At 39.0% G+C, this 15,736-nt stretch overlaps 1 protein-coding gene across 1 annotated transcript; it reads right to left on the bottom strand.

Moving 5' to 3' along the window:
* Nucleotides 1-13,497: 13,497 nt before the first annotated feature.
* On the bottom strand, nt 13,498-14,595 carry LOC111616097. Its single transcript, XM_023357529.1, has one exon. The coding sequence runs from the start codon at nt 14,593-14,595 to the stop codon at nt 13,498-13,500; it is 1,098 nt and encodes a 365-aa protein (XP_023213297.1).
* Nucleotides 14,596-15,736: the final 1,141 nt, after the last annotated feature.

The raw sequence follows: 15,736 nt of genomic DNA, 5'->3' as shown, positions 1-15,736 counted from the left end.
GTCTATGGGAGTCTCCCATGTGACGGCATCCCCTTGTTGGGCCCCATGGTGGGTGGGGTCACTAGGAGCTGAACTTTTTTGAACAATATGGATTCTAAAAATCTAAAACTCCAACATAGTACAGAACAACAAATAACAAATGGCGGAAAACTTTTCAGCGAGCCTGCATACTTGATAATACATGCTACGGGAGATAAACCACTGTCCAAATGCTCTCCTTTTTTGATTCAAAAGCTATTTGAATCTACCATTGGGCACCTGAAAAAAATACAAAAGTTGAGGTCTGGGGATTTACTTATAGAGACAGCGTCACCTCAACAATCAGCAAGGCTTTTGGCAACAAAGAGAGAAATGGGAGTTCTGGTCACACCACACGGAAGTCTAAACTCCTCACGTGGTGTGATATCTGAGTCAGACTTGATGTCAGAAGACGAATCAGATCTATTGACGGGCCTATCGGATCAAGGTGTCACTAATGTCCGACGCATCTCTATTCGTCGAGACGGAAGGGTGATACCTACTAAACACCTAATTCTGACATTTAACAAGCCGACATTGCCATCTGTAATTACAGCAGGATATCTGCGTTGCCCATTTCGACCATACATTCCAAACCCGCTGCGCTGCTTTAAATGCCAGCGGTTTGGACATTCACAGGCATCTTGCCGTGGCAAGAATGTATGTGCACATTGTGGGGATGAAGGTCACGAGAGTACCGAGTGTACCTGTACCCCATGCTGTGTTAACTGCAAAGATTCACATCCTTCCTACTCCCGAAAATGCCCTGCATGGCAGAGAGAGAAAGAGATTCAGCGCGTGAAAACAGTTAACAATCTACCTTACCCAGAGGCACGACGCATGGTAACTTTAAATGCACCAGTGAAACAGAAGACATTTGCTGCTGTTCTGAAATCCACAAAGACATGTGGAGTTCAGACAGACATTTCTGTTTCACCAAATGAATCTCTAACTCGCCACGAAAAATGTTTGCTTATACCATCTACACATACAGCAGAAAAGGAGAGCAAGAAGAACAAAACACCCCTACCTAAAACAGGGGTAATAACAAGAAACGTGGGTTCTAAGAAGGCTGCTAAGAACCTGCTCAACAAACAAAAATTAAAAGCAGCCATCTCCAAATCTAAGAGATCAGAGGCTCAGTCTATGAGTGAGTTCTCTGACTTCTCTGATGACGAGACTAATAAGGAGGTGACTCCACCAACTTTACCTCCAAAAGGCAAATCAGTCGTAAAACTAAAGAGGGATACCTTCACAAAGAATGCTGCCTCAAACACACAATGGATTATGAAATAATCCAATGGAACTGTCGTGGTTTCCGCAACAACTACTCTGACATTAAACACTTGACATTATCTACTTTATCTGTCTGCGTGGCACTCCAGGAAACCCATCTGAAACCTGGAGAAAGAATTACTTTAAGAGGATTCAATCTCTACCGCAAGGATGATGATAGCCACAACCGTGCCAGTGGCGGTGTGGCTATTCTGGTTTCAAATCGTATTCCATCCCTGCCGGTACAAATAACAACAGAGCTGCAAGCTGTGGCAGTCAGAATTTCTATTGGAGTAACTGTCACGGTTTGTTCTATATACTTGCCACCAGATGTCAGAGTCAACGAAGATGAATTGGATGGTTTGGTTGAACAGTTGCCTACTCCATTTGTTTTACTTAGTGATTTCAATGGTCACAATCCAATGTGGGGCAGTCCCGACATTAACTGTCGAGGCAGGGCCATTGAAAGATTCATTGGCAATCAGCAACTGTATTTATTTAATACAGGAGAAGTGACATACTTCCATGCCCCATCAAGAACGTTCACTGCCATTGATCTATCATTAGCAACTCCGAATCTGTTTTCAGCATATACATGGGAGGTTGGATCTAATCCACTCTCTAGTGACCACTTTTCAATATTTCTAAAATACCGAGGCAGAGAAAGCTGTGAAACAGCCGGTCCACCACGCTGGAAACTGGAAACTGCAGATTGGCCTACATTTTCCTCTTTGGCTAACATCACTGAGGAAATGGTCAATACTGCTGATATCAATGATGCAGTTGAAGTTGTCACTTTGTGTATTATTCAGGCAGCTGAGAAAACAATGGGAAAGACATCAGCAAGATACCCAAAGCATCCGAAACCATGGTGGAACGAGAATTGCGAGGCAGCATTTAAAGCCAAAAGAAAGCTTGGGGGATTTTCAGAAGGTACCCCACTACAAACAATTTGGTTGCTTTCCAAAAAGCAAAGGCAAATGCCAGAAGAATAAGAAGGCAAAGCCAGAGGGATTCTTAAAGGAAGTATGTTTCTAGCATAACATCTTCCACTAGCTCAAAAGCAGTCTGGGATAAAATTCATAAAATTAATGGGAAATATGCTTCTCACTCTCTGTCCATGCTGGAAAATAATGGCACAATAATCAGCGATATACAGGGTATTGCTGATACGTTGGGCGAAACATTTTCTACTTCATCCAGCAATATTATGTATTCAAGAAATTTTCAGGCTTATAAAGCCCAAAGTGAAAAACAATATTTAAACTTTCATTCCTCATATAATGAGGACTATAATGTGCCATTCACCAGCATAGAACTACATACAGCGATCTCTCGCTCGGGTAATAGTGCTGTAGGACCGGATAAAATTCACTACAGCATGATTAAAAATCTGTCAAACAATTCCCTTTGTAATCTTCTGTGTCTGTTTAACAGAATATGGACAGAACATACTTTTCCTGACTCTTGGAGGCTATCTATCGTTATTCCCATTCCCAAGCCTGGTAAAGACCACAAGAATCCCTCTAATTACAGACCAATCTCTTTGACAAGTTGTCTGTGTAAACTCTATGAGAGAATGGTAAACAGACGCCTGATGTTCCTCCTAGAGGAAAAGAACTATTTTTCACCACATCAGAGTGGATTCCGTAGGAACAGAAGTACCTCTGATAACTTAGTAAACCTTGAAACATCTATACGCGAAGCGTTTGTTAGACGACAGCACTTAGTGTCTGTATTTTTCGATATAGAGAAGGCCTATGATCGCTGTTGGCGATACGGGATACTCCGTGATCTGTACAAATTCGGATTGCGGGGCAATTTGCCAATTTTTATAAAAAACTTTTTACAGAATCGAAGATTCCATGTCAGGATGGGCAACACTTTATCTAGGCCTTTTACGCAAGAAGAAGGTGTTCCTCAAGGCTCTATTTTGAGTGTGACTCTGTTCCTAATTAAAATTAATAGCATCGCTAACTGTCTTCCCCCTAGTGTGAAACACTCTTTGTATGTGGATGACTTTCAGATCTCCTGCCAGTCTAGCAACATGAGCTTTATCGAGAGACAACTGCAAACCTCCCTAAATCGCATAGACAATTGGTCCAAGATTAATGGTTTTACTTTTAATACAGAGAAGACCTCGTGCATCCACTTTTGCCGAAGGCGTGGTTTGCACTTGGACCCTGAAATTCACCTAAATGGTGTTAAAATCCCAATGGTCAACGAGACAAAGTTCTTGGGAGTCATATTTGATTCCAAACTGACATTCTTACCACACTTACGCAATTTGAAGAGTAGATGTTTAAAATCTTTGAACCTTTTAAAGGTACTGTGCTGCTTATCCTGGGGAGCAGACAAAGTTTCTATGCTCAGGATTTACAGGGCTATTGTCCGCTCAAAGCTAGATTACGGATGCATTGTTTATGGCTCTGCGCGAGAATCTACTCTTCGGATGCTGGATCCAATCCACCATCAAGCATTACGTTTGTGCACTGGTGCATTTCGAACTTCTCCTGTCCAAAGTTTGTATGTGGATGCTTATGAGCCTCCACTATCTCTCAGGAGAGAACAGTTGTCTCTTTTCTATTATATAAAACAGAAATCGCATACTAAACCTTCAGTTGATTGTACAGTATCAGATACTCAGCTGAAAAGGTTATTTGAAGCTCGGAGAAGTAGTGTCCCCACATTCATCATAAGAATGGAGAATGTAAGCAGCACAATTGACCTTAACACATGCAACATCTCACAGGTTGAGGTTAATAGTATTCCACCTTGGTCAATTCCAGCGATAGATGTTGATTTAAGCTTAAAGCAGTTCCCCAAAGAAACCACGCCAGACTGCGTCTATAGACAGCACTTCGCACAAATTCAACATTGTGACAGGAATTTAATCCCTATTTATACAGATGGATCGAAGTCGGATAACTACGTTGGCCTAGCCTTTGTTTGCCAAAATGAAATCGTGGCAGAACAAATAGCACCGAATTCCTCCATCTTTTCTGCGGAGTTGCAGGCTATTTATTTAGCCCTAAAGTATATAAATAGGAAAGGTCATCGCTGCTGCGTGATTTACACTGACTCAGTTAGTGCACTTCAGGCTCTGATCTCGTATGAACCTAGTTCACACTCCATAGTTACTAAAATTCGAAAACTAATTTGTCATCTGACTACGAGAAATTTTTTTGTGAAGTTCTGTTGGGTCCCAGGCCACGTGGGTATAAGAGGTAATGAAGAAGCTGATACAGCTGCTAAGTCAGCAAGCCCTTCACAGCATACAATGCATATTGAAGGAGGTGATTTGAAGCTGGTCGTTAAAAAACGACTAGCAGAGAGATGGCAAAATATGTGGAACGCACAAATCCACAATAAACTACACGAGATCAAACCTTTGATAGAAAATTGGACACACAATAGGCAGTATGATAGGAGATCTGAGGTTGTCCTTACTCGTTTGAGAATTGGACACACACGACTGACTCATCAATACCTTTTGAAGGGAGATGACGAAGCAGTATGTCAGTACTGCAATTGTACCGTAAGTGTTAAACACATACTTTGCAATTGCATCGCTCTTGATCAATGTCGTAGACAGCATTTTGGAAATGCAAGTTTGAGTGAGATTTTGGGCCAGAGGCCAAAACTTGATAAGTTACTGAACTTTCTTAAAGTTGTAAATATTTATAAAGAGATTTAATTAATTATTCATATACTTATTGATTATTTATTATCATATTTTTTTATTATATATTTATATCTGTTTTGTTGTTTTGATTACTTGATCTTATTTATGTTTATGTGTTGTATCTATATTTTGTTATATATATTTATGTTCATTTATTTATTTATTTTACCTTTTGCCTTGGCGCAGCATGGCCTGAATGGCCCTTGTGCCAGAAAACTCGCACCAACCAACCTATTGTATGTGAATATGTTTTCATTATATCTATTAAATCTAAATATTACATTCGAATTGAGCTTTGTATAATTGGTGATTATTCACGGATCACATGATATGTTATTTGTTTCATTCTATACTACTTACGTAATAACTAGTTTTATATCATTTAATTTTCGTTCATATGTTTTTAATTATGTTTTATATTTAACGTGATCGAATCTACGAATGGAACCTTCCCACGCATCACATAGAATGTTTACGGGAATGACATCATTGCAGGCATGAAGTTACCTGTAAAGTTGTTTATCCGGGAAAGAGGCCAATCAGAAACCATTGTCCACGTATTACAAATAGAATTTCTCAAACGGGATCCTGGTTGTCGTTTTAAATTGGGACATTTCCCGGGAAATTTGTCTCATCCCGGGATATCCCGCAAATTTCTTAAAAAAGTCACTTTTTTCTGACTTTCTGTAACCATTGAGGAAATTTGGTATATAGAAAGTGTATTTAACTCAGAAACTGTCGAAATGCATTTGTTTTTATTACTTTTAAACCTACTTATTATATTTTAAACATTTTTGCTGGCTATGGCATGTCACAAATGGTCAATAATCATTGCGTAGATTATTTGTGGCAAGACTCTCAAAATTCTATACATGTAATGTGGAATGATTGATTACTCTGTCCTAATTTTTAACCATGGCCAGTATTAAGTAACTGCGTAGTGCCAAGTTGTGCAAATTTGGCAAGGATACAAACGAGTACGAAGTCTGCAAGTATGAAGTTTCTCTTCTTAACCTGATTATTAAAGACAAACGAACTGCCGAATAATTGGGCTATGATGTTTCTATTAAAGCAGTCGAGGTAGACAAATCAAGAATACTAGAGAAGAAAAGAAATACTACAATCTCGAAAACGAACTAGAAATCGTTCAGGATACTGGTGAAAAACACATAATATTTGTCTTCTCTTAAATGCATTAAACACGATTCCACTCACATCAATTGAATCGGAAAGGCCATTCTCGGTAGCAAGGCTTTTTATTAATAAAGTAAGAATTACATTGAGTGATCGGAGTATTGGCCGTCTTTGCTTTATAAATCTTGTAAACATTTACAATATTTTCTATTATATTTTATTTAAAACCGAAAACTAATATTTAAGTTAGAAGTTTGATCTAAGTTCATATTTTAAAATTTTTACGTCAATTCAAAGAATATTGTTGGTGTTGTTGTATGCAGTTTCAAGCAAACTGTATTAATTTTTTTTATATGTGAACATTTCTACGTTATTCAAAAGTAATTTTTAATATACATCTTACCCAGCATTATTAATATCATTTTTGAGGTTCCAGAACATCATAAATTACTTTAAAAAACGAAAAATAATTATATCATTTGATTACATAATATTTTGTACATATGAAAAGTAATTACTCTTGTCCCGGGATATCCTGGGATCCCGAGTAACAATTCCCTGTTATCCCGGAATCTCGGGACAAGTAAAAGACCGGGTAATGAGAAACCCTAATTACAAATAATAAATATACACACTTTTTTACATTTGTAATGAAAATGGTTTAATTAATCAAAAGGTATACGTGTTTTAGCGCGTGATTTCGAAAGAAGCTTTCTAATGAAGGGGTTAATGTGCATTGCTGGCAGATTGGTCGCTTACATATATTTGTTATGTCTGATTCGCAAGTTAGATATCGTTCGATAACGATTCACGGCCAATACGGTTTATGCAGGGTGTGACATACACGAATGTCCAATCAAGCAAGTAGAACAAGGCGTGGCTAACACCTTTTAACAAATCATGTTCAAGGATATTTACCATTGTTTTATTGGTTAGTAACAGACCAATACACTTCGTGTTTTGTCTCTCAACTTGAAAAACTTAATCCGTACGCGCTTTAAACGTGACAACACATAAATGGAAATTACATTTAAGGATATAAAACTAATTTTCACATATTTACAAGGAGTATAGAAGTAAAGAAATGAAATAATATGTTATCCGTGAATATTAACAAGTTATAAACGGGTCAATTCGAATATAATATAAATATAAATACAATATAAGAAAAAAATCGCATACAATAAGATCTGTTTATAAAACGGCAATATATTTTATTAGTATATATATATAATATAGATGTAGAGATATGAAAACGTTTTTGATTGTCATTGTATTTTTAATTCATAAACTTCGTAAAAGTATAATTTAAAACAATTCGATTTAATACATGATAAAAGCAATTTCATATCCGAAGTGGAAATAATTTATAACAAAGGAATTAAAAGTAAACAGTTCTGACAAAACTGATTGTTAAATATCTAGGACAACATTCTGCTCAATGCAATTAAACAGTGACCTTGACATCTGACTGTACCAATGGGTCACGATGGTACCCGTCGCTCAATGCCTGTAACGACGACTGGCTATCCGAGTAAACCGTGACCGGCTCTGGACCCAAATGTAGTAGGATCCACTGGGACGCCCCCTCTAGGGCCACCAGTTCCGCCTGGAACACGGTCGCTTTCGACCCCCACCAATTTAAAACCATATAATTTATCTCTAAAATCACCATGACCCGAGAGCATCTGACATACATAAAAACCAAGTGAAACCCATCTCGCCTTAACTCTATCAAAAACAGTAGGGAAATAAACCGCAGTCTGGCTACCCTTAGTATCATTCACCCATCTAACATTTTATTCGCATAAAATTTCCTTCCTGATAAGTAGTCTAAACCGCGATTCTGACACATCACCATCAGCCGGATTATACACCATTGACCCCAAAGAAAAGGAAATACCCGACCGAAGAAGAGAGCAATAATACGCATACCGAATCTCCAAATCCAGTGGCATCTCTGCCGCAAGAACATGCAAGGCACTTGTCGAAGTTGTCTGATAAGCTCTTGTTAACAACAAGAGAGCAGTACGCTGTGCCTTTAAAAGCTTTGTCCTGTGAGGGGACCCTAGCACGTCGCCCCACACATCAGCGGCGTAAGTAATCACTGGCACAAACAAGATCAGGGCAGGAAGCCGCAACCCCCACCCTGAGCCCCACAGCCTTTGCAGTGCACAAAACTGGGCAACCGCTCTATTGGTGATCTCATCAATATGGCCTGTAATATTCAAACCAGTACCTATTTCGATACCCAAGTATCTACAAGTATCAACCATACGTATCACCTTGTTACCCGCCTGCACGCTGGGGGGACGATCCGGTTTCAGAGAACCCCTCAGAAGCAACATTACAGTCTTGTCCAATGCCAACTGTAGCTTCAATGCCGACAATTGCTTTTCAATATATCGGAGAACTTCGCAACTCTTAGCCTCTAGCTCCCTTCGACTATTCCCCTCAATCAGTATAGCCAAATCATCGGCATAGGCAATGTACCGAAACCCACAGTCCCTCAGACCTATCAGGACTTTATTAAATACTATAATCCATAACAACAGACCAAGCACTGACCCTTGGCGACAGCCCTTGCTAACCTTTCTACTGTAAATTACACCACCATGACTATAACACACAACCCTATGATTAAAATAATCCCGTATCACCCTATACAAATCCATAGGGCAATTCCTTTCATGTAGAGCCATAAGTACTGCGGGCCACGATATGTTGTCAAATGCTCCGGCAATATCTAAAAATAAGTCAAGCACATACTTCCTAGAAGACTCATGTGTCCACCTCCACAAGCATCTGATTGAGTCCACAGTCAACAAACCGGGTCGAAAACCAAATTGAAAGTTATCAATACTATCCCGAAATAATTCCTCTAATCTCAATTTTAACAATCTCTCATAAATCTTCCCTATTAGTGACAATAGGCATATAGGCCTATAAGATTTTGGAATACTCCGTTCCCTATCTTTACTCTTCAATAAGACAATTACCTTAGCTATCTTCCATCTTCTAGGAAACCTATCCATTGTTAAACACATATTATATAACCTCAGTAAATTCATTTATAGTAGATAGAGAGATTTTTTTTTTTATTAGATAATCATCATTTCCCCTTTTGGGGATCAGAGTCACCCTTGTCACGCTATCTTTATTCAAACTTTACATTAATATAAAAGGAGTCTTAATACATACATTAAAATATTAAAGAAACATTAATACATAGGCAACTCGCCTTTACAAGATTGCGACTCTGTTGCAGTGGGAGCAGCTCGTTTCTAATTCACGACATTATTGTTCGCGTGAAGGTTTTCACTTCCTGGACCAGATCCCTAGTCCTTATTATCATGTAGAGATCCAAGCTCGAAGTGTTTAAAGTCTCTTTGACTAGTGTTAGTAGCTGCATTCTTTCCATTTCGTATTTTGTACATACATTTATGATGTGGTCTAGATTGTGTTCTCCTGTTTCGCATTCGCATTGTATATCCTGTTGTTTTCCTATTCTTTTTAAATATTCCTTGGTGTTACAATGGTTGGTCAAGAGTTGTGTTATGTAGTCACTCATAAGCCATCTTAATTCATTTATCCTTTCTTCTATATTAGGAAGCAACCAGAAGGTGTGTCTTCCTTTGTCGCTATAACTTCACTCTTCCTGACACTCTTCTATTGACTCTTGACGTAGTAACCTTTTGATGTACGACACTGGATTTTTATTGTAGGTGGTATCAGGTAAAGACGCTGCCGCTTCGGCCAGAGCGTCTGCCCTTTCGTTCCCTTCTATTCCTATGTGAGCCTTTACCCATCTTATCTTAATATTTAAGCTGTATTCTTTTATGAGATTTTTGACTTCTAAAGCCATTATATTTTTGTCATTGAACTGCATAAGTGTTTGTATAGCAGCCCTGCTGTCTGTGTTTATAACTATAGAGCCAGACAGCTGGGTGTAGATTACCCATCTAACAGCTTGTACAATTGCAAACAGTTCTGCTTGATACACTGAGCACCTGTTGTCTAATCTGTATTGATCGTGGTGGATTTCTATGTTGTCTTTTATAGCCAGGAAGGAGGCTCCCATCTGGCCCTCAACTTTAGATCCATCAGTGTATATGTCAATATCACTTCTTTCATGTTCTGTTGCAATGTTAATCACCGACCGTTCATAGGGTTTCGGTAGCATTCTTGCCATTACCTGCATTTCGTAATCCCTTCTGTTGTAAGTTTCATTCATGATGTCTATTGGATACCCTCTTCTACTCATGTATATCTTTGCCCTTTCATGTAGAATCATGTCTATTGGCGTAATTTTGGCAATCACCATTAACGTCTCTGTTGAAGTTGTGCAGTATGCTCTTGTCATCCTAAGTAATGCCACACGTTGCGCACTCCTTAACTTTCGTTTTATGCTGCCTTTTTCTGCAGCTTTGAACCAAGCACTCGCCGCATAAGTGACTTTTGGGACAAACGCACCTTTGTATATAACCAGGGTGGCCAAGCTCCTTGATAGTCTGAGCCATTTTTCAAAAGTTGAAATTTTTCGCGAGCCGCAATTAAATACGTATTAAAAAGGTATGCAGAAAATTTCAGAATACAAATTATATCTGTAAGAAGAGTGATACAAACTGTTTCCTCCAGAGCACAATGTCAACTGTCCGTTGCAATGACAGTTTACAAATTCAAAATCGGTCTGGAGTCGGTCGATAATGAACGATTATGCCACTGTTTATGTTCGTTCGCGCAGTTTTCGATGAGTCGTATCATTCTTAACTTGGACGGAAATGAAATTTGTTACAACATTGCACTTAGTCTTTCATATTTGTTGTTAGTAATTTAAAAGACATTTTGAAACACATACGGAACGATAAATAATTTTTTAAAATATAATAACACAAAAATGAAAAGGGATCTCGGGTACATTTATCGAGAGCCACAAATAATCCTTCAAAGAGCCGCATGTGGCTCACGAGCCGCAGGTTGGCCACCCCTGGTATATAATATCGATAGCCTCTTTGCTGAGGCCCCACGTAGCCTTGGCCACCCTGGCCAGAGCATTGAATAGATTTGTACCAACAGTTTTAACATATGTAGTATGTGCCATCCATGTGAGCCGGTGATCCAACACCACTCCCAAGTACATCATCTCTTTCTCTACCTTAATGTTCTGATCATCCATTTTGACTGTAAGCGATCTTTTATAAAGATCTGGAGTACTTCCCCTTGTAAAAATTATTGCTTTTGTTTTCCGAGGGTTAAAGTAGAGTTTAAGTTCTCTTCCCTTTTGAGAAATCAATTTTAGTACTTTGTTGCCTTTTTCTTCAATTTCCCTCCTTGAGTTCGAACCAAATATAATTGTATCGTCGGTGTATGCTAACTCGATTACGCCTTCTCCTTTGTCAACTTTTAAATAGTTATCGTATATGATATTCCAGAACAGGGGTCCCGAATTGGACCCCTGTGGGCATCCTCTGTTAAGTTCTTTTTGTATATTTGAGCCTCTAGTTTGATAGATGACCTTTCTGTCACTTAAGTAATTGGTTACTAATTCATATATGTTCACAAGGCATCCTGCTTTTCTTAAGGTCCTGAGTATAAGGGGCCACCATGCATGGTCAAAGGCCCCTTGTATATCCAAACTGATGCCACAGCAGTACTTGTTCCGATCTAGTATTCTCTGTATATTTTCAATTACTTTGCAGATAACATCCTCCGTTGATCTGTTTGGGAGGAACCCGTGTTGTTTTGGGCTAAGAAACTGTATATTTTCAAGATGATATGTTATCCTTTGGCTAATGAGAAAGTCTAAGACCTTCCCCATTGCTGGGAGTAAGCTCAATGGCCTATAACTTTTGGCTTCGCTTTTTTCAACTTGTTCACCTTTAGGTATTATCACCAATTTAGCTGTCTTCCAAATCTGTGGAAAGACGCCATATGTGAGACATAGATTATATATTTGCCTTAGATACGAGGGATTAATGTCCCAAATTTTATGAATAATTTCTGCTGTCATTCCGTCATTTCCTGGTGCTTTACCTGTCTGCAGTCGTTGGACCGCATTGTTAATTTCTTCTATTGTGAACATTGGATCAGTCGACCCCATATATGGTATGGCTATTTCCTCTCGGATTAATTTGTGTTCTATCAAGTCTTTACCAGGATCATCCTCTGGGAAAAACACTTTCGTTAGTGCTTGAACAGTTCCCTTGTATCCATCTGTGTAACCCTCGTTTACGTTCAGTGCAGTGAGATATTGTGGCAATTTTAATTTTCCTGCGCATGCCTTGTATATATAGTTCCAGGGCTTTGTAGAGCTCTTGGTACAAAATTCCCTCCAAGATTTAATCTTTACCTCTTTTATCTTTTGCCTATATGTTTTGCAATGTTCTAGATACTCTCCTTTCTTTCTTTTTCTGTCTTGGTTGTTTTTTGTTCTTTGGTATTTCCTGCGAAGTCTATTATTGATTCTCCGCAACTCACTCAGTTCACCTGTCCACCATGGGACTGTCCTCTTTTGTCTTCTTTTTTTTGGAATTGTTATATCACAGATATCTACCACTGTTTTGTGAAATGCTGTAATTTTCCATTCTGCTTCTTCACTATTTGTGATATCGTTTAAGTTCAGTTTTCCCATTGCTACTTCTAGCTTCTTTTGAAATAGTTGCCAGTCTGCTCTATTAATGGCATACTGTGCCATATCTTCTTCCTCTATCCAGCCACACTGCCCTATCTCGATGAAGATGTAGTTGTGATCACTGAGGCTGGAAATTGGTGCCACAGTCCAACTTTGGATTATCCTTAATGCTCTGTTGTTACATATTGTTATGTCTATCCAACTTTGTCCATTTGGGCCTTCAAAAGTGGGCAACGAGTCTGGATCGTTCAAGATGTGCATTTCATTCGAGTTCACAAACTCTGGCAACAGTTCTGCTCTTTCATCATCCTCTGGGTCTCCCCATATCTGAGAATGAGCGTTCAAGTCTCCTCCTATTATGATGTTTTTATTTTTAAAGTTTTTAACCAATTCATCCAGTTCGGTAAGAAATGGTCCCAGGTCGTTTGTAATAGGGCAATAGACGCTCACCATAATTACACTATTGTTTCCGCTTCCAATTTCTATACAGGTCATACCTCTGTTGCTCTACTGAGTGTAGTATAGCACAGGGATGGAGTTTTCGTTGACTATAGCCAAGGTTTTTGGTGTTTCACTTTTGTCATATAAAGTACGATAAGAAACCCTAAGACAGCCCGGTGTACCTCTCAGGCAGTAGGGCTCCTAGACGAGAGCAACATCCATCCTTTCCATTACCTTACAAAGTGCAGAAGTAGCCCCTATTGATCTTTGTGTATTTACTTGTAAAACTTTTATCTTTTTGTTTCCTTCCTGATTAATTGTAGCCATAATCTATTTTGGCCATTATCATACATCTTACTTTTTGTATAAGGGGGCACTTCTTGTCGCATGTGTTATGATTCGTGTCCTTTAACTTCTCTTTCCTACAATTACAACAGTCAGCTCTTGCTTTATTTGGGCAATCTTTGAATTTGTGGTTCTGCCCACATTGACTAGAGACAACGTCTCTTTCCACGCAGTTTTTCGCTATATGTCCAATTTTACAACACTTATAGCATTGAGTGACATTGATGTATTCTTCTATGCCACATCTTGACCAGCAAAGGTTAATTTCCTTTTTAGCCATTAGTAATTGACGGACTCTTGGGCTTATTTCAGCCACCGAATTAACTGTTCGTTTTTCCCGACTTCCATACTTGAATTTCAGTTCCACTTCTTTCCTGTATTTGTTAATATCTAAATTACTATTAATGATTTCATTTTGCTCGAATAGACACTCCTCAACTTCTTCTTTTGGAGCATCCTTGGCCACTCCATAGATGACAATGCGCGGTCGTCTCTTCACTGGCTCCCTGGTTTTCAGGCCAGTCTTTTCTTCTATTTCTTCCCTTAGTTTTCTTTTTTCCTCTGCTGTGTTAACTTTAATTTCTATTCTGCCTCTTCTTAACTTCCTCATTGCTTGGATCCCAACTCCTAATCTTCTTGGGTTGATGTTCTGTTTTAGACGATCCTTGGCTCTTTCTGGGTCTCCACCCTTCTGTTCTGGCTCCACCAGTAGAATTTCTTTAGGTTGTTGCTTCACCTTCTTAGACACTACTTGTGCATAACTCTGTACTGGTTTTGTTGTTGGTGCTGAAAGCACTTTATCCAACTTTTGGTTGATAGAGTCCATCACAGTTCGAAGCGGATCCTCTTCACTATCTCGTAGGATATCGATTATCTTGTCGATCTTTTTGATGATAAACGTTGTGTGTTTTGCAGACATCTTGCTTGAATTATTTGTCATCATATACTCTTGGATTTCATCGCGGATACTTTCCGCTAGTAGTACTCTCTCTGCTTGGAGAGATACTTCCATATCTTCAGATGGCGTCTCATCATCCGTTTCGGAAACTTTCGGCCTCTTGGCCATAGTCCTTAAAAGGACTCTTTGAAACGTTTTGAACAAGTGCAGCTACTGATTGGTTTCACCCACTAGGGGTTACTCACAGGCAGGACCAACTGGGAGGTCAATGGTGAATAAAGCTAAGTTTTTGGGTGTTTGTTTTGACCAAAAACTGACATTTTTGCCACACTTGCACAACCTGAAGAGTAGATGTTTAAAATCTTTAAACCTTTTAAAGGTACTATGCTGCTCATCCTGGGGAGCAGACAAAGTTTCGATGCTCAGGATTCATAGGGCCCTTGTCCGCTCTAAGCTGGACTATGGTTGCATTGTTTATGGCTCTGCGCGAGAATCTACTCTTCGGATGCTGGATCCAATCCACCATCAAGCTTTGCGTTTGTGCACCGGTGCATTTCGAACTTCCCCTGTTCAAAGTTTGTATGTGGATGCTTATGAGCCTTCACTATCTCTCAGGAGAGAACAGTTGTCTCTTTTTTATTTCATTAAACAAAAATCTCAGAAAAAACTTACAGCTGATTGTCCAGATACTCAGCTGAAAAGATTATTTGCCGCTCGGATGAGTTGTGTCCCTACATTCGACATTAGAATGGAGAATGTAAGCAGCACGATTGACCTAGACACAAGCAACATCTCACATGTTGAGGTTAATAGTATTCCACCTTGGTCAACTTCACTGATTGATGTTGATTTAAGGTTAAAGCAGTTCCCTAAAGAAACCACGCCAGACTACGTCTATAGACAGCACTTTGCAGAAATTCAGCATTGTAACAGGAATTTAATTCCTATATACACCGATGTATCTAAATCGGATAAATATGTTGGCTTAGCCTTTGTTTGCCAGGATGAAACTGTGGCAGAACAAATAGCACCGAATTCTTCCATCTTTTCTGCGGAGTTGCAGGCAATTTATTTAGCCTTAAAGTATATAAATCGGAAAGGTCATCGTTGCTGCGTGATTTACACTGACTCAGTTAGTGCACTTCAGGCTTTGATCTCGTATGAACGTAGTTCTCACTTCATAGTTATTAAAATTCGAAAACTAATTTGTCATCTCACTACGAGAAATTTTTTTGTGAAGTTCTGTTGGGTCCCAGGCCACGTGGGTATAAGAGGTAATGAAGAAGCTGATACAGCCGCTAAGTCAGCA

The sequence above is a fragment of the Centruroides sculpturatus genome, unplaced genomic scaffold (assembly GCF_000671375.1).
Source record: "Centruroides sculpturatus isolate CEXI.00-Female unplaced genomic scaffold, Cexi_2.0 scaffold1524, whole genome shotgun sequence".
Lineage (NCBI taxonomy): Eukaryota > Metazoa > Arthropoda > Arachnida > Scorpiones > Buthidae > Centruroides > Centruroides sculpturatus.
Note: the sequence above shows the minus strand (reverse complement) of the source record. Positions and strands in the feature narration are given on the sequence as shown.